The 23514-nt window shown below is 49.4% G+C and overlaps 1 protein-coding gene and 1 non-coding gene across 2 annotated transcripts; both read left to right on the top strand.

Moving 5' to 3' along the window:
* The first annotated feature begins 1206 nt into the window (after nucleotides 1-1206).
* On the top strand, nucleotides 1207-22111 carry LOC149301733 (sodium/potassium-transporting ATPase subunit alpha-2). The gene is made up of 23 exons (XM_089482904.1): nucleotides 1207-1675; nucleotides 8808-8912; nucleotides 9194-9253; nucleotides 10176-10379; nucleotides 11158-11271; nucleotides 12902-13036; nucleotides 13154-13271; nucleotides 13759-14027; nucleotides 14461-14659; nucleotides 15643-15752; nucleotides 16360-16494; nucleotides 17050-17239; nucleotides 17375-17550; nucleotides 17817-17953; nucleotides 18073-18223; nucleotides 18554-18722; nucleotides 18919-19073; nucleotides 19809-19932; nucleotides 20145-20290; nucleotides 20830-20960; nucleotides 21225-21326; nucleotides 21519-21610; nucleotides 21979-22111. Exons 1-23 carry the CDS (start codon nucleotides 1664-1666, stop codon nucleotides 22005-22007), a joined length of 3063 nt encoding a protein of 1020 aa, XP_089339030.1. The 5' UTR covers nucleotides 1207-1663; the 3' UTR covers nucleotides 22008-22111.
* On the top strand, nucleotides 4422-4539 carry LOC149301734 (U5 spliceosomal RNA). Its single transcript, XR_016272182.1, has one exon. It is a non-coding gene; the product is annotated as a U5 spliceosomal RNA (small nuclear RNA).
* Nucleotides 22112-23514: the final 1403 nt, after the last annotated feature.

Below are 23514 nucleotides of genomic sequence, written 5' to 3'. Positions count from 1 at the left end.
TGACTTGTGGGGTTTTGTGTGTGTTTTTAAAACACATTAAAAAGAGATTTGAGGAGAAAAGGCCGAGCTCTCCATAACCTGGCGCTAATTCCCTTTGGAGCAGCAGGAGAGAGGGACTTTCATTCAAGTGTGCAGAGTACGGGGCTTGACTTTCTTTGCCTTTTTTCCCCCTTCCCTTCATTTCTTTCAAGTCGGAAACCTCTTGACGGAAACCACTCTGTCCACTTAACCTCAGCGTTTTGCAAGAAAGGCCTCTGGTTAACAATTGGTTCTCCGGCTATCAGTTCGGCCAGAGTGACCTTTGAGGGCTGGTTTTCCCTGTTGAAACTTTCCTGGGGGTCAAAGGTCCATCTGCAAGGACCTTGGTGGACCCTTCCTACAGAGTTTGTCCTGCAAAGGGCCTCCCTCGCAGGGCTGCCAACCTAAGACCCTTCGTACCCTCCAACATTTCCCAGATAAAAACGGGGACACATTTGGCCCTGCAACACCGGAGGGTGGTCAAGAGACCCAAATGTATTAATGGAGATGAACAAACTCTCAAAGAGAGGCTGCCGCCGTTTGCTTTTGCTTGAGCCAACTGGGAATTGCAAGACTTCATCCCTCTCCTTTCTTCTCCCTGATGCTGAATTAATAGATTTTAGTCCAACACCGCTATGTCGCATTGGCTCTATAATGTATGTAGATAGCTATGGAGCAGTGGTTCCCAAACTTTGGCCCTCCAGATGTTTTGGACTTCAGCTCCCAGAATTCTTATTAACCAAGCTGGCTGGGGCTTCTGGAAGCCGGAGTCCAAAACATCTGGCGGACCAACATTTGGGAAACACTGACGTAAAAAGATGTATAGAGACACACCGAGAGATAAGTAGATGATGATGAAAACTGCCTCCTCGTCTGCTTGTTTTCCTCCAAATTCTAGTTGAATGTTTTTAATGTGTTTGCTGCTTTTAATGCTTTTGTACTAGGATTGTTTAATCCTGTTTCAGCATTGGGAATGGCTGGGGCGGGTGGGCATCGGGGTTGTTTTCTTCTTGGGTTTTAATGGAACTTTGATGTGTTTTGCGGTTGTAAGCCGCCCGGATTCTTTGCGATAGGGCGGGCTAGAAATAAATCATCATCATCATCATCATCATCATCATCATCATCATCATCATCATATGCAGAGGGAGGTAGAGAGCGATTTGATCCCTGGAGGGCCCTGGAGGCCACATTGCTGACCCACATGCGGCCCACCCTTGGTCCAAGCCCAGGGGCTCAGGAGGCATTTGGCAACTGGACATTGCGCAGCCACTGTCCTCTGTGGGCCAGAGAGGAGGACGGTTGTGGGGTGTGGGCTCTGGTGTGCCAAGGGTTGGGAACGCATGAGAAAAAGGGGAGGTTGCTGGAGGGCCAGAGAGGAGGAGTTTCCCTCCGGACTCAAGATCCAGTTTCAACAAGTGCTTCTGTCCAGAGAAGGAGCGGAGAGGGAACCCGCCGTCTATTTAAAGACTGGGCCTCTCCAATGCTCCCTTTGCCCATCCGCTGCCTCTAGCCCACCCTTCTCTTCTCTTCTCTTTTTCCTTTTTTGAAGGATTCTTGCTGGCATTGTCTCCTTTTCTTGCTCCTATTTTCGACCACCGCCGCTGCCGCCTCTTGGTCCTGTCCCCCATCTCCTGTTCCAGCCAAGATGGGGAAAGGGGTAAGTCAGGGTGGCAGGGGCATGGGTGAGGTGCCACCTTTCCAAAGGGTGATGGTGGTGGTGGTGGTGGTGATGGCGTTAATGCCAAGGAAACTCAAGTGTAGTTGGAGGAGTGGGTGGCCAGGAGGGTGTGGAGATGCCAACTTGGAGGTGCTTTGCTTTCAGTTGCATCAAATGTGAGCTGGAAGGAGGAAGAGTCTTCTCTCCCAACCTCCAAAGGAGAGTCAATGATAGACTCTGTGAGGCCAGATTTGTTTGTGCAGCTGGCTGCCCTGAGAGGTTCACCCCTGGGGAGCCTTCTCTCTTCCATGGGAAGATCACGTTGCTATGCCTTTCCAAATAACCCTTTCCAGATCTGACAGCTGCTGCCCCTCCCTGAGACCTGGACTCCCAACAAAGATGTTGGTTGTCACCAAAGGACTCCTGCGGGCAGCATTTGGGAGGCTAGGGAAGGGCAGGGAGGTGTCAGCTGGACCATTTATTCCCTAAACATTACTTAACATTTTGTGTACTGTGCACAAGTGATGTCCTCTTAGAGGGCTTTCTATTACGCATGCAAGAGCTGGATAGATTGTCTTTGTGATGTTGAAATGTGGCACGGTCACTGTTTGTCAGAGCACTAGCCATAGCAAGCTTAAGCAATGGTTTTCTTTGCCCGCTTTCAAGTTCGGCTTAGCCACAAGCCAACCTTGGGCTACCACTGGCCACCGGCTGTGGTTTTGTTTTATTGTGGCCTTGGCCTGAGCTTCAAATGTCCAGCCGCAGTAGCTGGCCAAATCTGCCATCCTAGCTGTCAGGAAAGCATTTCGTGGTCAGGCTTCATGCACCAGCTCCATCGACCTGTTTGCATGCGTTTTGTTGAGAGAAAATGGTGAAATTGCAGCTTCGTAAGTCACTCACAGGTTTACTTTCCCTATTTTCATGGAGTTGCTTTCCCACCTTTGGTGAACAGCCAGGATACACATTTTAACATCGTTGTTGTTGTTGTCGTGTGCCTTCAAGTAATTTCTGACCTATGGCAACCCTAAGGCAAACCTGTTGGGGTTTTCGTGGCAGGTTTCTCCAGAGGAGGTTTGCCATTGCCATCCTCTGAAACTGAGAGAGTGTGTCTATATATATTGGTAATGTTTCGAGGAGAATGATAACAGGAGACTTCCAGCTTGCAGAGGATCTCAAGGGTTTCTCTTGGTTGCAGAGCCTGGTGCAACTTGGAAGAGGGCACCTTCCTCTGTCCTGGCATCATACCTTCAAATTGTTTTGGACTACAAATCCCACTATTGGCTACTGTTGGTACCCAGTGCTGCTGGGTGCTGAAGTCCAAAGCATCTCTAGAATATCAGACTGGGGGAGAGAGTATTCTACATCCAGAAAAGAAAAGATACTCATCGGCACAACCTGGCCTCCTTGTTTCTTGCTAACAATTGCCAGCCTCAAAGGCACTCAGCTTTGGCCCAAAATGTTTGGGACCATGGCTGGGAAAGGCCCACTTTTACCTGCAGAGATGAAGGCATCATTGACTGACCCAGGTTGTGCCAATATCATCTGTGCAGAGAGATGGTCAGGTTTTCTTCAGTTTGTTCACTTTTAATCTCTTTCTGTTTAGAGAGCAGACACTCCACAATGGGATGTCCAAGTTCATGCGCATGTTGTTAAATGCAAATGAATTTCTGTGCATGTTGTTCATCTGGACCAGACTGTGAGAAAGTTCAGTTTTTTGCAGGATGGTTCCCAGAGCTGACCAGTGGCTTATGTGGCTGGGCTTCACAAACTTCCTTCAAAGCCGGTGCAAGATGCAGACTCCAAGGTCTCCTGACCTTTTTCTTGCATCTGCGGTCCATAGCTTGCATCTCTGGGAGAGGAAGCTGCCTCCCTTGGGTCAATCTCAAGAGGGGTCCTGGAAATCCTTGCTCCTCTCCAAACATACGAAGGCTGTGCCCTGCTTTGTCTCTACACAGACTTGCCCAGCCATCCGAAACCTTGCCACCCTCACTGGCATTGATTTAGCACAAGGAGGATTCAGGAGTACCACCAGCAATGTCCCTCCTGTGTTGGTTTGGCCTTTTGTTGGCTGCAAAGATGGGGCAGGTAGGACCAGAAGATGGGCAAGCCTCACCTCCTCTTCTCCCTGGAATCTCTCAGGGTCTCCGTCCAAAAGCAAAGGGACTCCAGTCCCCATGCAATCCCTCTCCAAAGTCTCCCAACATGGGACCCTGTTTCCCCCAGTGGGTCCGCCAAGGCATGTGCCTCACCCCAAAACACAAGGCTAGCTGATCCCAAAGTATCTTAATGAGTTTTCTGTAGAGTTTTCGGGGCTCTGTGGCCATGTTCTAGAAGAGTTTCTTCCTGATGTTTTGCCAGCATCTGTCGCTCTCTGAAGACGCATCTCTGCATCTCTGAAGATGCCAGCCACAGATGCTGGCAAAACGTCAGGAAGAAACTCTTCCAGAACATAGCCACATAGCCCGAAAACCCCACAAAAAACTATGGATGCCGGCCATGAAAGCCTCCAACTCCCCATATCTTAATGGGGTTCCTCTCATCAGCCCCATAACTGGGGAATGGACCTTCTTTGGAGGTCTTTCCTCTGCTCCTTCTAGATGGACAGAGAAGTTTGGGGAGAAGGAACAACCCACCCCAAAGCCAGACCCCTGGCCTTCCTGAAGTGAGCAGCCCTGGTCAAGTCACACTGTTGTATTACTTGTAACAACTTACCCTTTTTAAAGAGACTGGAAGAGAAAGTCAATTGTATTTCTGGTTTCTCTTCAGATCGTATAAATCTTTCGCCTTTTACTAAAGATTTCCGTGGAGAGGAACATTTATGAGTTTGTAACCAATTTTTTGAGATGGAGCCCTGGTGGCACAGTGGTTAAATGCCTGTACTGCAGCCATTCACTCAAAACCACAAGGTTGCGAGTTCAAGACCAGCAAAAGGGCCCAAGCTCGACTCAGGCTTGCATCCTTCCGAGGTCGCTAAAATGAGTACCCAGACTGTTGGGGGCAAATTAGCTTACTTGCTGTTCACCGCTATGATCTTTGGAATAGCGGTATATAAATAAAACAAATTATTATTATTAAATTATTATTTCAAAAGTAACATATAGCAAGCAGGAATGGAACTCCATGGTGCAAGCAGTAATTCTTTCCATTGAATGTAAAGCCAGTTACTTGAAAAGGGCACTTCTAGGAGCAATTTGCATGCCTTTCTCTTATCATTCCCAACTTTCAAATAAGTAACAAGGGGTCATTTTAAAAGCTACATGTGCCAGAATGAATAATATAATGAGCTACGATCGATCAATCAATTGATTGATCAATTGAGCGATAAATAGAACTGGAAAGCCAGCATAGTGCAGTGGTTTGATCTCAGACTAGGATTTTGGAGATCGGGGCTCCACTCCCATCTTGGTCAAGTCACACTCTCTCAGCCCAGGGAAGGCAATGGCTAAACCCCTCTGGACTAAACTTACCAAGAAAACCCTATGATCTTAGGTCTCCATAAGTTGGAGGGACACAACAACAACAACAACAAATTACTGTGGTGCATGATTTTATGAAGAGTGTAATGACTGGCAGGAACAAATTACCTTTTAAAAAGTAACTTCTCGTACTCTGGAAATGCTTTGGTTGTGCAGAACTTTGCAACCTTTGGAAAGGGGGACTGACTCCAAATGCAAACCCTCCAAGTTTGCAGGGATTTGGAGGAATGGTGAGCTAAGGAGATGCAGATGTTTATTCAGCCGTGTAAACTCAAAAGAGGACCTGGTGGCTGGGGTCCATGGAAAAGTTCCTCCCTTGCCAAGAGCAACTGCTGTCCACAGAGACAGTCCCCAGGGGAGCTACTGTTCCCATTGAGCCATGCTATCTGGGGGATTCTGGGGGTTGTTGTCCCCCAAAGTCCCTCCTGCAAATGCTGTGTACCACTCCTTGCAAACAAACTTGTCCCCGGCTCCTGCGCCATCTGAGTGCGTTGCTTGGAGGCAGCCGTCTTTCTTCACCTTAGACAGGAATAAACACGGCCCCGAATGTGTCCTCCCTCGTTTATAAATAGACATAAAATTAATAGGCCTTGGCATCACCGGGGGGATTTCTGCATGCCGCCGCTACCCTCGACTTCCTGGGTCTGTGCACAAACTGTCGGAGGGAACTGGGATGATGCGTAGGTGCGCGTTTGTGTGAAACTATGGGGACCTGCAAGACCCATGGAGTCACCCCTCCGAGGGCTCAGGGGCCTCAAACCTCTCTCTGCTGCAATGGAGAACCAGAGATGGGCTTTTAAAAAGAGGGTCAAGAGATAGCTTTACGAATACAGCTGGCCTTCTGTATCCATGGCTTCTCCATCCATTGATGCAACCATCCACAGCTTGAAAATATGGAACTTAGGGTGACCCCATGAATTCCATAGGGTTTTCTTAGGCAAGAGATCCTCAGAGGTGGTTTTGCAAGTCGCTTTCTCTGAAACATTGCCTGGAGCACCTGGTGGTATTCATTGGCGGTCTCCCATCCAACTGCTATCCAAGGCTGACCCTGCTCAGCTCCCATGCTCAGGTGAGATCTGGAACATTTACAGGATTTAGGCCCTATTCCCCCCCCCCTCAATTTCCCCCCAAAAAACAAAACTTGATTTTGGCATTTTATATAAGAGGTGCCATTTTACTGCTCCATTGGATTTAATGGGACTTCAGCATCCATGGATTTTGGTATCCATGGGGGATCCTTCAACCAAACCCCAAGGACCGCTGTACTAGTTTCATATATATATATATATATATATATATATATAAAATTTCAGGGCAGATATGTGACCTTCATGTCTCCCAATGTGACTTGGCACATCTGTGTCATTTGGAGGCATTGCATTTGCACAATTTGCAAAATTCAAATGGAGGTAAATATTACTGAACAGAATAGCACAGGAAATGCAGTTTTTCAAATGCAAATTTTGCACAGAAACAGTTGCAAATTGTGCATCGTCTTTGAAAAGGGCGCAGTTTTCAAATGCAAAAATTTTTTTGCACCCGGGGCCTGACATGTTTGCCCACTTTTTAATTGGGTTTTTCCAAAGGAGTCACTTATGGCTCATCCATTGACTTCCCTTTGGATATCTTATCTTAATGGCTCCCAAAATGTCGCAAATGTGACCTTCGGGAGGAAGGGGCTCCCATTACTTATTTACTCCAAAGGACAAGCTTTAAGTCTAATCAATTGAAACTTATCTGTGTCCGATTCCTGTTCCTTTGTGTGGAACGTGTCTGTGGCCACTCTTGCTTCCCTGAAGCCTGTTTTGGAGGAGCTTCCGGTGGCTGCATCCACATTGGAGAAATAACCTGGTTTGGCACCGCTTTAACTGTCCTGAGTCAAAGCTATGGAATTCTGGGAGTTGGAGTATGTTGTGGGGTCCAGGGCGGAGCAAAGAGCCAGACAAAGTTAAAGCCGCACCAAACCAGGTTCTATCTCCAGTGTGGATGCAGCCCAGGGTTCATTTTCAAGGTACCTCTTGGGCTACAAACCTCTCCTAACTCGCCTTTTCTCCTTCGCCGATGCCTTTTTTCGGCCCTCTTGAACCTGGTCTTGTCCCACTTTTCACCTTTTGGAGGCTATGCAATAATGGAGAGAGTTGTAGTAGTTTGAGTGATGGGAGATACGGCTCCGCAGACCAAGGTTCGAATCCTCACCTGGCCATGGAAACCCATTGAGTGGCACATACTCTCAATGCCTTCAGTCAATGGCAAACCTCCATGAAACAAACCTTGCCAAGAACAAGCTCGGTCTCCATTTAGCAAACCTTGGCAAGAAAACCTTATGAGAGCCGGCATGGTTTGAATGTTGGACTATGACTTTGGAGACCAAGGTTCAATTCCCAACGCAGCCATGGAAATCTATGGGGTGCCCTTAGCCAAGCCACACTCTCTCAGCCTCAAAGGAAAGCTATGGCAAACCTCCTCTGGACAAAGAAGACCCCACAATAGGGTCGCCTTAGGGTCGCCATAAGTTAGCAATGACTTAAAGGCTCACAACGACATAGATATGTGATAATAGAGTAGGATACAACTATTTTAATTTTTGTCGACTGCATCTCCCATCGTCCCCAAGTTCTCTGGAGGGCGGTCATTTGGGGAGGCCTTTTCCAAGGGAAGAGAAGCTCCTTGGCCGTTCTTTCTCTGCCTTCTCAGGCCAAGGAAGGACATTCCCGCTCTCTCCGGAGCCTAAAACACTCCTAAAGAGGCTGCCAAGCCGAAATCCCAGCAACCAGAGGAACGGGGGGGGGGGGGGGAAGAGGACTGCCCCCCAAATAGAAATGTCCTGAATGAGGGACAGAAGAGAGAATAGAGGCCTCTTTCTGCCTGGCCAAAGAGAGGCATCCACTTCCTTTGGGCCTTGCCAGGTTTCAATAGGGCTTCTTTGGGCTCCCTCCCTTCCGTCGGAGCAAGACATGCCTGGCCTGCTAACAACCCTCTTTCTTCTTCCCCAACACAAATGGGCTGCCAGGGCATCCCCTTCCAAGGCTGAGTCAATGAAGCACGGCATGCGGGGAAGGGAAGGAAGGAAAGCCCAGCATCCCCTGCTAGGGAGGGACTGGCAACCCGCGCCACCATGTTCCCTGTGGCTCCTCCTAATAGAAGCTAAACCAGTGACTCCCAGTGTTTTTGCATTTCAACTCACAGATGATGCCCCAGCCAGCCTGGCCAACGGTTAGGAGTTCTGGGCACTGAAGTCCAAAACATCCGCTGAACCAAGGTCTGGGAATCGCTGAGCTAAACCATGGGGGTCCTAAGGACAAGAGCAGCGAGGGGTCAAGAACGAGGATAATGGGTCAGGGTTGCCACCTTTGCCATTGCAAATCCCCACTCAGCCATGGAAGCCCATTGGGTCCCACTCTCTCATCCTCAGAGGAAAGCCATCATCTCAACAGCTCTTGCCATAAGTCACCAGAAGGTGCACAACAACAACAAGAAGTGTCTGTACTTAGGAAACCTTCTCCCCACCTGAACCCAAGTCGGAGACCCAAGTCAATGCCCAAATGGTACATCGTGGATACCTTCCTAAGTTGGACAAATGTTTCAACTGTTTGTAAATGGTCTGTTTCCAAACTGAGAAACCATATATATTATGTATATATTCTTTGCTTCCCCAGACAGGACGAGAGTCTACGCTTCCGGGGGCCACGCCAGAAAATGGCGGCGGGAAGAAGAAGCAGAAGGAGAAGGAGCTGGATGAGCTCAAGAAGGAAGTCAACCTGGTAAGTGGGTATGGGGCAGGTAAGCCGGGGGGGGGCAGAGATAAACCGGACCCCCAGGACCCCTTTTCCTCCAGAAACATCCCTCTCTGTGGTTTGGGTGGCTAATCTCCTCCAGAGGATCTGCCCAGGAAGGTTGAGATGCTTTGGAAGGGTTGACGGCCGGAGGAATGTGCCAGCGATAACCTTTGGGAGGATCTGATTGCTCTCCAAGGGCATTGGGCCCTTGCGTGCCATGGGACACTGATGGCCATTCTCCCCTCCTCCTCCTTCTTCTACCGCAGGATGACCACAGGCTCTCCCTGGACGAAATCAGCAGGAAGTACCAAGTGGACCTCTCCCGGGTGAGTCTCCCATCCAGGAGGTTCCCTGATCAAGGATGTCCCTGCCCAGTGCCATTGCTTGGGTTGGCATCGCCTGGTATGGGAACTCATGGTGCCACCTCCTCTCCATTGACTTCCTACCATCCTACACCAGACCGAATATACAATTGATAGACTATGTGATTGGTAGAATCCTTAGTCATGGTTTTGGTACTAAGGTTACTCGTCAGTCATAAATCCCATATCTCACTGGATGCAATATGGCAATAGCTGTGACATAAACAAGGTGCAAAATTAAAAAGGCAGGTATTTGGGGAGCAGTAGTGGGGTTGCCCCCTCTTTAGGGTGTCACCTGGTGCACCCCAAAACCCTTGCACCCTCCTACTAAACCCCTGCAGAAAGAAACAACTCCTTCTCATCCCCAGAGTTTATTAGCCACCCCCAAGACCTTTACTTTCATTTATCCATAGGAATACAGCAGAGTTCCCAGGTGGAATAAAAAAGGAGGGAGCACCCATTGCTTTTACGGTTGTGCGGAAGAGGGAATTTTGCATGACAGGCAGCACCCCATGAAATGTCTCTCTTTCCTGCAACGCTTAAAGGGAGAGGAGTCCTCCCCAGTTTTCCCACTGGTGGCCTTAGGGTACAGCCTGGGTTTTATGGGGTCAACTAGAACCAAACATTGCAAACACAATTGGAACCGGAGTCCAAATATGTATTGTTAGCAATGATACAACTTGGTTTCCTAAGCACTGAAGTTCGAGGGGTTGATGAATCAACCCAAGGAGTCCGAAGATGGGAACTGAGGCAAAGACAAACATCTCTCGAAGCACAGGATTGGATTATTCAGGGGAAACCAATGCAATGCACTGATCCTGTTGGTGGTCATTCTCTATTTCTTGCTCTGATCTCTCTTCCCCCCCAAATTCCTTTCCGATGGCAGGGTCTGACCAACATACGGGCAGCGGAGATCCTGGCGCACGATGGGCCCAACGCCTTGACCCCTCCGCCGACCACTCCGGAGTGGGTCAAGTTTTGCCGGCAGCTCTTTGGGGGCTTCTCCATCCTCCTCTGGATCGGGGCCATCCTCTGCTTCTTGGCCTACAGCATCCAGGCCGCCATGGAGGACGAGCCCGCCAACGACAACGTAAGTCCCGCGCCTGGAAGGATGGCCGGAAAAGCCGGAATGAAGAGGGGGTCTTTTGGCATGGCACAAGGACAGGTTGAGAAGAACGCCGAAAGCATCTTTTCTAGGGATATAGAGCCCCAAGCGTTTGATTCTCAGATGCAAAGGCCAGTGATGAAAGTAGTGTAAAAACAATATCCTTCTGCAATATTCTCTTCATATCCAACAATCCTGAAATTGTTGCACAGAAATGATTCCATGGAGAAAAACGCATGGGGGCTTTCTGCACACATTTTATCTAAAATGTGCAGAAAACAAGGGTTTGTTTTACCCAAAACACATTTATTTTTCTCCTATTCAACACTTCAGGGGGTCAAATACCAGGATAAAACTGCACAAAAATCCTCATAGGTCTATACACAAGGGATGCTCACTGTCAGGAAACTCAATTTCTTTGACCTGGGAAAGAATCATTACAAACTAATGCTCTTTTTTCCATCTCTCCCAAGCCAAGGGGACATTATTAAAAAGGCCAACAAGAATCAGTGCAAGCAAGTGTGAAGTGGTGCATATCCTGGCAATGCCCAGTGATCCCCATCCTCCTCCAAAAATGTGTTTTGTGCCATTTTTAATGCTGCTTGATGTACAGAGAACCGTGTCTGTTCTTGGGGACATTCTGCCAATTGCAACAGGTCAAACAGCTGTGATGTCTGACCTGCAGACTTTGCAAAGGATTGTGCGTACATGTGTGCACATCCATGAAGCATGGTTTGTTTTTCCTTTTCCTCTCCCTCTGCAGCTGTACCTGGGAGTGGTCCTGGCGGCTGTTGTGATCGTCACGGGATGCTTTTCTTACTACCAGGAGGCCAAGAGCTCCAAAATCATGGACTCCTTCAAGAACATGGTGCCTCAGGTAAGGCTTGCCTTCCATCTCCCTTGATCTGCATCATAGTGCAAGCTATGGGATTCTGGGATTTGTTGTTGTTGCTGTTGTGTGCATGCCATCAAGCTGTTTCCGACTTACAGCGACCCTAAGGAGACCCTCTCACAGGTTCTCACAGTGTGAGCAGCGGATGGGAAAAATCCATACACACATTTCATATTCCGTACCAATGTTACATGTTGTTTCCTTTTAATCTCACTTAGATAATAACCCACCCACTCCGTATATCAAATTAAAACTTAGGTTTATTTCCAGTTAGAGCAATATTGAATTCCATATTCTTTCTTGAACTATTTCATTAATGTCTATATCCATGTATAGGAAGGCATGGATATAGATAGTAATGAAACATCATTTGGAGTGAGAGCCAGAGGTGTATATGCACAATGCTCCATCCAACAACAGGCGTTGCAAAATTTGGCCAGGCTTGCCGCTGTTCTGTGGCTGAGATATAAAAAAGTCCAATAAAAAAAGGATTAACGTTTATTTAGATCTGGAAAGGGCACAGTCGCAGCCTGTTTAGCACGCACTGAGCATGGAGGGGTGCATTTAGAACAAGGAGTGTTTGCACGTACGCAAGGTGCCCACTTTTCGCGTGTCAGGCTCTGGAGAAAAGTTTCCACGGAAGATTAATTCTGTCCGTGGAACTCTTTTCTGAGACAAAATAAAAAGGAGGAATATTCTGCAGAAAGCGCATCGTCCGCACTGCAAGATAGGCCATGCTTCACTGCCCTCTTGCGGCTGAGAGAGGAACAGCCATAAGCTGCATTTGATCCTGTTCAATGCACTTACATGCTCCAAAGAAGCACACTTTGCAAACGCAGTTTTTAAAAATCTAATTGTTCAGTCTGTTTAGTTATTCGTGTTATTGATGATATACCCCCCTTTCTTTCCTAAATGGGGCTGGAAGCTACTTTCGGTATCGGTGGCATCATTAGGGAGGTTCCATGGTGCGGTCAGCACCAAGTGACAGCCCAAAAGACACTCCTCTCCATCCTGAATGAATGGGACGAAAGCTACTTTTGCACTTTGGACACAATTTGCAGCAATGGAAGTTAGCAAAGGAAAAAGGGGGATTGTGAGGTCAGGAGGAGGAGGAGACAGAAAATGGGATGCTTGAAAAGTAGCTCCAAAAATTAAATTAATCTTCTGATTAATCTGTCTATGTTTTGATCTGTAAACTGTTTAACTGTATTTTAGGGGAGGTGGGTTATTGGGGTACGGGATTGTATATTTAATCGTGTAAGTCGCCCCAGTTGTGTTGCACAGAGAGGCGGGATATAAATAAATATTTTTATTATTGTTATTATTATTATTAAATGGGATGGTCCCTGCCAAACAAAGATGGTTAGAGGTAAGGAAATGGGAAGTGTGCCTGTATAGAACCCATGAGCAAGTCTGCCTCCATTGTAGCACCTCCTGCTGTATTGTTCAGGTCCTGGATAAGATAGCGGTCTGCCTTGCGTCTAGTAGAGGTATTGCCACCATTTTATGGGTTTGTTTATTTTATGTATGTATTTTTTTGGATTAAGGGGTGCAGGATGGGAGGTTAGTCACCTTTGTGTCCTCCACCTGCAGCCCTAACGTCTTTCCTCCGCAGCAAGCCCTTGTGATCCGGGAGGGAGAGAAGATCCAGATCAATGCTGAGAACGTGGTGGTGGGAGACCTGGTGGAGGTGAAGGGGGGAGACCGCGTCCCCGCAGACCTCCGGATTATCTCCTCCCACGGATGCAAGGTCAGGCTGGGAAAGATTTGGGGGTACGCTTGATCCGTTCGGCATGGAGTTGCAGAAGAACGGGGGGTTGGTTTCCAATGCCCCTCACTGGACAGTCTCTTCCTTCATCTTGGGCAGGTGGACAACTCCTCCTTGACCGGAGAGTCAGAGCCCCAGACCCGTTCACCCGAATTCACCCACGAAAACCCACTGGAGACCCGCAACATCTGCTTCTTCTCCACCAACTGCGTGGAAGGTAAGGGAGCAAGGGAAAATAGGGGAGGACCAGGGGTCAGCATAGACCCCAAAACAGGACGGCAGGAGGGGCTTGGATCCCCCATAAGACTAGGCTAAAGGGGTTAGGGTCATCCCACACCAGTAGTTCCAGGTCTCCCCAGAGGTTAACTTGGTGTTGCACCCTGAGACAAGCAAATGTAAAGAAGAATCTAACAGGGTCACGAATATAGATTGAGGCTTTCTTAATGGTCAGCTGCTAACATTTGGCCATGATACTAAGAAGGACTCCAAAGCCCATCTGCTTGGTGACAGAGGCCCAACTCATCAAAGACTCATCAGAGATGGCTGTTGTCATTGCACCATCCCACAAATGATAAAACTCACCTGCCCCCATGTGCTCTTACTTGGAAGAAAGTGGCACTGACCCTATAGAGGCAAAACCACAACTAATGAGTGCAACATGGGCAGAAGAGATGGGGCGATCACTGACCTCTCTGCCCCCACAGGAACGGCCCGGGGCATCGTCATCTCCACAGGGGACCGGACGGTGATGGGGCGCATCGCCTCCTTGGCATCCGGCCTGGAGGTGGGCCGTACCCCCATCGCCATGGAGATCGAGCACTTTATTCGCATCATCACCGGGGTGGCCGTCTTCCTGGGCCTCTCCTTCTTCATCCTCTCCCTCATCCTCGGTTACAGCTGGCTGGAGGCCGTCATCTTCCTCATCGGGATCATCGTGGCCAACGTCCCAGAAGGGCTACTGGCCACCGTCACGGTAAGTGCCTCCAGCCCTGGGTGGTTAAGGCAGCCCTGAGAGAACAGTATGGGAGCATAGTTATATTTTTGAAATTGCAGCTTGCAGAGAAAGCAAAATTTCCAAACTCTGGAAGTTTGGGTTACAATAGAAGTCGCCATTCAAATGCACAAACTAGATATCCTTAGGGGACCTAAGGAATGGCGACTCTAACTGTAACCCAAACTGACCAGTTGCCCAGTTCTGTCTTTGTTTCTCTCCATTCAGCTCAAGGAAGCTACAATAGTTTTCAGTCTTTGGTCCTCCATATATTTTGGATTTCAGCTCCCAGAATCCATGAGCATTGGCCAAGTTGACTGGGGCTTCTGGGAGCCAAAGTCCAAAACACCCAGAGGAACAGAAGTTGAGAACCATTGAGATAGATTTAATTCCCCCCCCCCGCCTCTTTGACCAGGTGTGCCTGACCCTGACCGCCAAGCGCATGGCGCGCAAAAACTGCCTGGTCAAGAACCTGGAGGCCGTGGAGACCTTGGGCTCCACCTCCACCATCTGTTCGGACAAGACTGGGACCCTGACCCAGAACCGGATGACTGTTGCCCACATGTGGTTCGACAACCAGATCCACGAAGCCGACACCACCGAGGACCAGTCTGGTGAGGGATGACTGCTATCTGCCCTTCCCTTAGTACATTAAACGTACATTACATCTGCTCCAGAGATGCCTGTGGGATGCAGGAAGGGAGTGTTTGTTTATCTGTTTAAAACAATATAAACAGTAAACATGGTGCCACGTTTGAGTGTTGGGCTACAACTCTGGGAGACGAGGGTCCAAATCCCCGCTTGGCCATAGAAACCTACTGGTTTCCAACTCTCTCGGCTTTAGAGGAAGGCAATGTTGGCAAACATCCCCTGAACCTACCTGGCCAAGAAACCTCCATGACAGGCTTGCCTTGAGGTTTCCGTATCAAGGAGGCAACATGAGGACGCGCAGCAACACACCGCCTCCTTACAAAATGGCCAGCAGGAGGCGCTCAAAGCCTGGGAAGGGGTTCCCATCTTGACTCCATCTTGGAGTAGGGAAGGAAAGGCCTCCCAAAAGAAGTAACTACATTTCCCTCGGGAGGCAGACTTTGGAAGGGTTACTTTTGGGGACTGCAGCTCCCAGAATCCCCCAGACATTGTGGGATCAGAGACAGAGCCATGCCCTACACTTGATGGTGGTGATGGGCATCTTCTTCTTCCTCCATCTCCTCCTCTTCCTTTATCTTCTTCCATATCCCACTTCCCTCCCATATTCGCACTCTAGGTACACTACATACATTTGTTTAAAATGCTATATAGTTCAAACATACAAAAAGCCAAAAAACACACTATTAAAAACAATAAGGAACATTTTTTTTAAAGCAGCATAATTAAAGAACAGTTTTGTAAAACTGATTGAGATCTCAGGTGGTGATCTGAGGGTGGGATGGGACTGGGAAGGAGGCAGGGGTCCCATCTGCCTTCTTGAGGTGCAGCGGAGATGGGTCCAGCTTGCTTGAGCTATGGGTCGGACCCCTGGTGATCTCTGGGGAGCCCCATAAGAGCCTCAATGACACCCCTTTTCCTTCTCCTTCTCTCCATCTCTGTCCTCCAGGAGCCACGTTCGACAAGCGCTCTCCCACCTGGACTGCCTTGGCCCGCATTTCGGGGCTTTGCAACAGAGCTGTCTTCAAAGCGGGGCAGGACAATATCCCCATTTCCAAGGTACAACCAAAACCCCCACCAAAGGGCCTCCATTGAACCTTGGGCCAGTCCAGGGAGAATCTGGTGGCCAAATCTGAAGGGGAGGAGGCCTCCCAAAAACATCCTCTGAAGCAAGAACCTCTGCTACCCTGGAGGACCCCTTATCCGCCCTCTTCCCAGAACTGCTTTCAAGGTGGGGAGTCCATTTGGGGATTTTGCCTGACTGCAGGTGCAGCGAAAATGCCGAATACTTTGCATTAAAATAATATCAGTCCCAAGAGCAATTAGCCATTAAAGCTCTTGACAATCTGACTGCAGTGAAAGCAATGGGTAAGATAAACAGCCATTTAAAACATCCTAAAATGGTGCAAAGCTTAAACGCAAATGGCATGAACTCATTGGAACCTGTCCCTCCCAAAATCAGTGTGATCTGGACTAAGATGAGCTGAACTTTGCAGCTTTGGATAACAGACTCTTTGGAAAGCTGTGTGGTTTTAATTTTAAGTTTTGTGGCTGCAAGAAAACGGGCTCCATTAAGCACTTCCAATGGGGCCAGAGTCTGCCGGCGACATTTTTGCACCTCCTAATTTCTTTCCTTCTCTTTCAATCCCATCCCTACATCTGCCAGAGGGACACAGCCGGAGACGCCTCCGAATCAGCCCTCCTGAAATGCATCGAATTGTCCTGTGGGTCCGTCAGGAAGATGAGGGACAAGAACCCCAAAGTGAACGAGATCCCCTTCAACTCCACCAATAAGTACCAGGTGGGGCTAGGAAGGGGAAGCCTTTATTTTGGGGGAGCAGGCGGAGAACCCTGACTCTCTGCATCATCCTGTTGGGGTCTTCCCAAAGGGACTTGGTCTGACTGCTGGGGGACCAGGGGGCTACCCTAGATGAAGCCAATGCTTCCCTTCTTGGCCATGAATGGTCGGAGGGTCAAAATGGGCTGGAGGGCCCAGAGTTTAGCCCAAAGGTAAAGACAGCAGAAAGCGTGTTGTAAATTCACTCCAAACAAATACATTCTTGGATATCTCCAAGGTTTACTTTTAGGTAGGAAGAGTTCCAGAGCACAGTTCTGGGCATGACCCTTTGAACATAAAAATTGGTACCAAAGGGAGAAATGGTTTGGGGAGATTCCTACATGACAAATAAGGAGGACAGTTCAGTGTATTTCAGCAAAGTTGTTACACAAAGCTAACCATATAGATAAAACCACCATGGGCACACACAGCTATGTTAGGATCCAGGCTTTTCTTTTCTTTTCTCCTTCCTGGGCTCTAAACTCTGGAGTTGGGTCCCTCTTCCTTCTCCCCCCACAGCTGTCCATCCACGAGTTGGAAGAGAGGCCCAATGGCTACATCCTGGTGATGAAGGGGGCCCCCGAGAGGATCCTGGACCGCTGCTCCACCATCTTGTTGCAAGGGCAGGAGGTCCCCCTCGACGAGGAGATGCGGGATGCCTTCCAGAACGCCTACCTGGAGTTGGGGGGCCTGGGGGAGAGAGTGCTGGGTGAGGATGGGGGCACCCTTGGAAGAAGGGAATGGGGAAGGTAGGAAAAGGGAGGGAAGGAATGAGAGAACATGCCCCCATTCCCCATTCCTCTCCCACCTTTGCTCTGACTTCTCCCATCTCTCTATCTCCTAGGCTTCTGCCACTACTACTTCCCCGAAGACCAGTTTCCCCGGGGCTTTAAGTTTGATGTGGATGAGATCAACTTCCCCATCACCAACCTCTGCTTTGTGGGGCTCATGTCCATGATCGACCCTCCGCGAGCAGCTGTGCCGGACGCCGTGGGCAAATGCCGGAGCGCTGGGATTAAGGTTGGGTGCTCAGTTCGGGATCGTCCCAGGACCTGGGGCTTCCAGGAGGACATCTGAGACCAAGCGATAATGGCCCCTGGTCATGTCAACCTCAGAGATCCAAAAGCAGCTTTTTGCAAAATTATATATTTCTGAAAATATTGCCCCAAATGCCTTCTAGGGGGGATTCCCCCCACGTTTTTGCTCTTCCGGGGCCCCTCTGCTCCTTCTGTTTGGCACCTCCAGTGTTGTCCTTTCCTTGACTGGTCCTGCTCTCTGTCTTGCAGGTCATTATGGTGACTGGCGACCACCCGATCACAGCCAAAGCCATTGCCAAGGGAGTTGGCATCATCTCCGAGGGAAACGAGACGGTGGAGGACATCGCAGACCGGCTCAACATCCCCGTCAACCAGGTCAACCCCAGGTAAGATGGCCCTTTGGGCGCTAAAGGCTTCCATGCCCACCTTTGCCTTTGCCTCCACTGAGTCCCCACACTCCCCTTCCATGGATGCCCACCTCAACGCGGCTTCTCCCGCCACCCAGGGAAGCCAAGGCTTGTGTGATCCATGGCTCCGACCTCAAGGACATGGCTGCTGACCAACTGGATGAGATCCTCAAAAACCACACGGAGATTGTCTTTGCCCGCACTTCCCCACAGCAGAAACTCATCATTGTGGAAGGTTGCCAGCGGCAGGTAAGGGCGGGCATCATGCGCCTCTTCTGGATCCGAGATGTGGGGGGCAGGAAGGGACTAAGTGGCACAGAATAGGGGTGTAATTCTCTCTTTAGTTTCCTCTCAAAAGCTATTCACAGTTCATTATAAATTCTATACAAAAGAGGTTGCTTTTGCACAGGGTCTGCTCTGGAAAAAGCAAAGTGCTGCAGAATCTCCTGGGTTGCCTCTTCTTTCTCATTAATAGCTTTGGCCATCTTGGCCACATTCTGAGATTACATGGCTGCATGTGCCCTGGTTTTTACCTACGAAATGTTGGAAGTGCTGCAACATGCTTTTCCTGCTGTTTAGGGAGCCATCGTGGCCGTGACCGGGGATGGCGTGAATGACTCTCCTGCCCTCAAGAAGGCCGACATTGGCATCGCCATGGGCATTGCTGGCTCTGACGTCTCCAAACAGGCTGCGGACATGATCCTCCTGGATGACAACTTTGCCTCCATTGTGACAGGCGTTGAGGAAGGCGGGTACCACACACACAAACACACATACCCCGGGAAGTGTTGGACCTTTGTTGGGTCTCAGGTTCAGAGGAAGGCAATGGTGGCAAGCTTCTTCTGAAACAATCTAGCCAAGAAGAAGCTAGAAAATGACGACCATAACTGGTTTGAGAGTTGGGTTTGGATCCCTTCCAACCACGTCCGGTCTCCGTCTGGCAGGTCGCCTGATCTTTGACAACCTGAAGAAGTCCATCGCCTACACGCTCACCAGCAACATCCCTGAGATCACGCCGTTCCTCTTGTTCATCATCGCCAACATCCCTCTGCCCCTGGGCACCGTCACCATCTTGTGCATTGACCTGGGCACTGACATGGTGAGCGATGCCAGGGCATCCCAACTGAGGAAGAGGAAGGCCAAAATCAATCCATATTCTGTTTTCCTCTAATACATTTAAAATTAGCATATATTTCAGGCAATGTCTGCCCAAGCCCCCATGTACCCCACCTCTAGAAACACCCCAGAAACGCATACTACCAGCAAATGCCTCCATTTTCCTTGGAGGCCCTCTCAAAATGGTGACAGGAAGCACTTGTCTTTCCAGTCTTCCATTTTCTTCTGCAAAATCCATCCACACCTTTAACACTGATGGGATGGGGATCTCCAGACGATACCATCTTTCCCATAATCCTGGGAAGACAAAAACACTCCCATAATGTTGCTTGCTTGTTATTATCTTCCATTGGAGGCACCAGAAAAGCAAGAGAGAAGTCCTCCCTGCATAAATGGAATACAAATAAGATTTGGTTCTGTAGGATCTTTAAAGGTTTTAAAGTTTAGAGCAGCAATTCCCAAACTTTGATCCTGCAGGTGTTTTGGACTCCAGCTCCCAAAAGCCCCAGCAGTCTGGAATTCTGGGAGCTGAAGTCCAAAACATCTGATGCATCTAAATTTGGGGACTAGTAGCTTAGAGGGATATTTACCTCCCCCAGGAAAAGTTGAAAAATTGAAAAGAGTCCCAGTTTTCCTTCCTAGGTGTAATTGTCCGAGGGAGCCATCCTGGGAAGTCATCCCAAATGGTTCATGGAGGGTCCCCCCATGGTTTCTCTAGGTTCCGGCCATCTCCTTGGCATATGAGGCGGCCGAGAGCGACATCATGAAGCGGCAGCCAAGGAACCCCAAGACGGACAAGTTGGTCAATGAGCGCCTCATCAGCATGGCCTATGGGCAGATCGGTGAGTAAGAGCCCACCATGCCCTTGTGCCATGCCACCAAACCAACTGGCTTCATGAGCAGAGACCAGGAAGAGACTCTCAGCCAACTCCATGCTTGGCTCAAAGCTCTTCTGCATGGGACTCAGCATGGCCAAGCCCCATTGTCACTGGGAAAGTCATGCTTGGCCCCATGCAAAGGATGGGGTACTGATTCTCTGCCCACCTTTGCCCAGGTATGATCCAGGCCCTTGGGGGATTTTTCACCTATTTTGTGATCCTGGCCGAGAACGGTTTCCTACCCACCACTTTGCTGGGGATCCGTTTGGACTGGGATGACCGCTCCAAAAATGATGTAGAGGACAGCTATGGCCAGGAGTGGGTGAGTATCACGGCTACTGACCATGAATGCCAAATAGAGCTCTGGGTTCAGAGATGGTCTCTACTTCAGAAACCATTTCCTCCAACTGTCCCGGTTTGGCAGAGAGAGCCCCATTTAACCCTCTGTTGCCCAAATTTCTCAACTGCTTCTAAAACATTTTCTTCCCTCCTCCTGCTTTCTCCCCTTTGCCTGCAGTTGACTTCAGTTTAAAGTGGAAATGTAGACTGCACTCAATGTGGTCAACCGGGGAGAGAAGGGGACAGGATTGCACTATGCCCAGTTGGCTTATGCAAATGCAAATGGTTGCAGCCTCTCCTGGCTTGTCTGTTCTTCCTCATTCATAATATTTGCCCTCTTGACTGTCCCTATTTTGGTCTGTGAAATGTTGCATGGTAGTCAGGATTATCCCTGCCCAGTTGGGACAGTCTGAAGGTATGTCACTGCTGCAAGCATGTCCAAGGTTGGAGAGATGTTGCCCCACCTGTGGCTCCCTCCTTCTCCTTCTCCTTCTCCTACTTCTTCTCCTCCTCTTCCTGCAGACCTATGAGCAGCGGAAAGTGGTGGAGTTCACCTGCCACACGGCCTTCTTTGCCAGCATCGTGGTGGTCCAGTGGGCCGACCTCATCATCTGCAAGACCAGGAGGAACTCCGTCTTCCAGCAGGGCATGAAGTAAGTCCCCCGACTCCATCCAGATACCTTCAGTGTACCTTCCTGCCAGGATGTGGGAAGGGCATGCCCTGTTTCCACCAAGGTTGCCACCTTCAGTTAGTCACGGAGGCCGTGGAGGGCTTAAACGGACCCACCTGCAGACATGTCTCCCCTGGCTATCTCTGATGCATCCTTGGCTTGTACTTCCCACAATACTTTCCCTCCTGGCTTCATCCCTGATGACCCCTTTCTTTCTCCCCCCCCCCCCCCTTTTGCTTCCCCCAGGAACAAAATCCTGATCTTTGGCCTCCTTGAAGAAACCGCCTTGGCTGCCTTCTTGTCCTACTGCCCTGGCATGGGGGTGGCTCTGCGCATGTACCCTCTCAAGTGAGTGGCAATCCCGACTCAGTCCCCCCTTTTCTTCAACCATCCTCTCTCTGCAGCCTAAAACTTTGGGGGTCTTTGGGGGAGGCTGTGCTGTGGGAAGGAGGGTTTTTAAACCAAGATGTGCATGTCTGGATAGGCACCCAGACTGGAGGGTCTGTTTCCTCAGCCCACTTCCTTCCCTCTTTCTTCCAGGGTCACTTGGTGGTTCTGCGCCGTCCCTTACAGCTTGCTGATCTTCATTTACGACGAAGTTCGGAAACTCCTCCTCCGTCGCTACCCTGGCGGTGAGCGTCTCCTCCCTGGGTTCCCATTGCCCCCCAACATCCTTTTGAATCTTCCCCAAAGACAGCAAAGTCCTAAACCACAGGGCAAAAGAGTGGTCAGAGGTCCAAGCCCACCGCCCTTGAAGAGAAAGGAGCCCTCTCCCTGGTTTCACTTGGCAACCTTACAGGGAGAACCAAGATGGGCATCTCTGCATTGTTAGGCAGTGGAGCACTCAGACTGGGAATAGAAAAGCCATTTTTGGTCCTTCACTTTGCTTTGTGCCCAAGTGCCATTCCTGTCCCCTTCTGGCCCTTGACATTGGCCCCTTCCCTTGTTGTTTTCCATACACACAGGCATCCTAACCGGTCTCTCTCCCTTCCTTTGCCAGGCTGGGTGGAGAAGGAGACCTACTACTAAACCAGCAAAGCCACCCAGGAGCCTCCAACCGGGAACCGTGTCCCTCACATACCCATGTAGCCAAAACGCGTAGTTGGCAGGATGCAATAAAAGTCACTTAACCACTTCTCCTCCTTGCTACATTGCTCCGGGTTTGTAAGGAGGCAACGTCCCAATGCCTGGAAGGAGGAGACCCTTCTGCTTGCAAGCCACCATGGTCAGGACACAGTAAGGACCTGGGTGAAAATGAAGGAAAACACGGGGTGCAAACCACAGTGTTGGGGTGGGGGGTTCCTCATGACCACTTCTCAGCAGGCGAAAGCCCAGAAGGGATTCCCGGTCAGAAGAGGGAAGGAGGACACAGAAGAAGGTTCTCAGGCCACTTCCCTAGGTGCAAGCCTTGGCTGCATTGGCACTGCAGAATTAATGCAGGTTGATGCCACTTTAACTGCCATGACTCCATGGTATGGAATTCTGGGATTTATAGTTTGGTGAGCTGTTATGCCTTCTCCGTCAGGGAGCTCTGGGCCCACAACAAACTACAAAGGGAGTGTTCTCACTTGTGATTCAAAACGAATTTAAATACAGCGGTTCATTTTAAAGCGATTCAAAATACAGCGAGTGTTATCCCGCTTTTCAATTCGCTTTATTTGTATCGTTCCCATTTACTTAACGTTTTATTTTAATTCACTGTAATTGACCCTGTTTCGTCCCCATTCAAGGATGAATCGGTGTATATTTAAACTGGTTTTGTTACTTTTTCGTTCACATTCACTTGTTTCGGCTGTCAATCAAAGCGACGTCATCATGACGTCACATTAATTCGGAGTAACATACACCGATGTAGCCTGTACCTGCGTCCCCACTACCTGGCCGTTTTTAATTCGTTATAAATTTCGCGGTTGTTTTTTTTAAAAGAGCCAATCAGGAAGCGCTTATTCGTCCTCTTCTGTGTCTCCCCATATTAACTGCCATAACTCAGTGCTAGGGAATCCTGGGAATGGTAGTTTATTATGGCACCAGCACTCTCTGGCAGAGGAGGATAAATGTCTCACAAACACAACAAACACAACCATCCCATAGTTCCTCTGGAAAGAGCCTCGGTAGCCCCAAATTCACTTTGGCTGCCCCATGGGGAGAGAATCTTTGGGGAAGATTGCTCCCAGGGCTGTCAGGAGAGCCTTGAAGTGGGGATATGTCCTGCAAAACCCATCCCATAGTTCCTCCAAAGCCCACCTGCTGCTCAGGCAGAGGTGAAAAAGAAAAAAAGAATAGTTAAAAATGGTGTTCAATGGCTCTCCTCACACATCGGTCTATGAAAGAGGAGCAGAGGGGAGGTTGCAATCCATCGGAGGAAAGGCTATTATGCGAATGGAAGAAAATGGTGCTGGCGATGCAGAAAGAGACCAAAGAGGGTGACACCCCCAGGCCAGCCCATCGCGCTCCGCTTCTCCCATCCACTTGACCCGATTCAAAGGCCGAAACATTCCTATTTAAATACTCCGAATCCTATCCTGAATCAAGGAAA

This window comes from Sceloporus occidentalis, unplaced genomic scaffold (genome assembly GCF_023333645.1).
Source record: "Sceloporus occidentalis isolate IW3139 unplaced genomic scaffold, rSceOcc1.0.p SCAF_20, whole genome shotgun sequence".
In the NCBI taxonomy this organism is placed as follows: domain Eukaryota; kingdom Metazoa; phylum Chordata; class Lepidosauria; order Squamata; family Phrynosomatidae; genus Sceloporus; species Sceloporus occidentalis.
Note: the sequence above shows the minus strand (reverse complement) of the source record. Positions and strands in the feature narration are given on the sequence as shown.

Coding starts and splice junctions, on each gene's coding strand:
- LOC149301733 (XM_089482904.1), top strand. Junction 8,913..9,193: donor TCAAGAAGGAAGTCAACCTG/GTAAGTGGGTAT, acceptor CTTCTACCGCAG/GATGACCACAGGCTCTCCCT. Junction 20,961..21,224: donor GTCTTCCAGCAGGGCATGAA/GTAAGTCCCCCG, acceptor TGCTTCCCCCAG/GAACAAAATCCTGATCTTTG.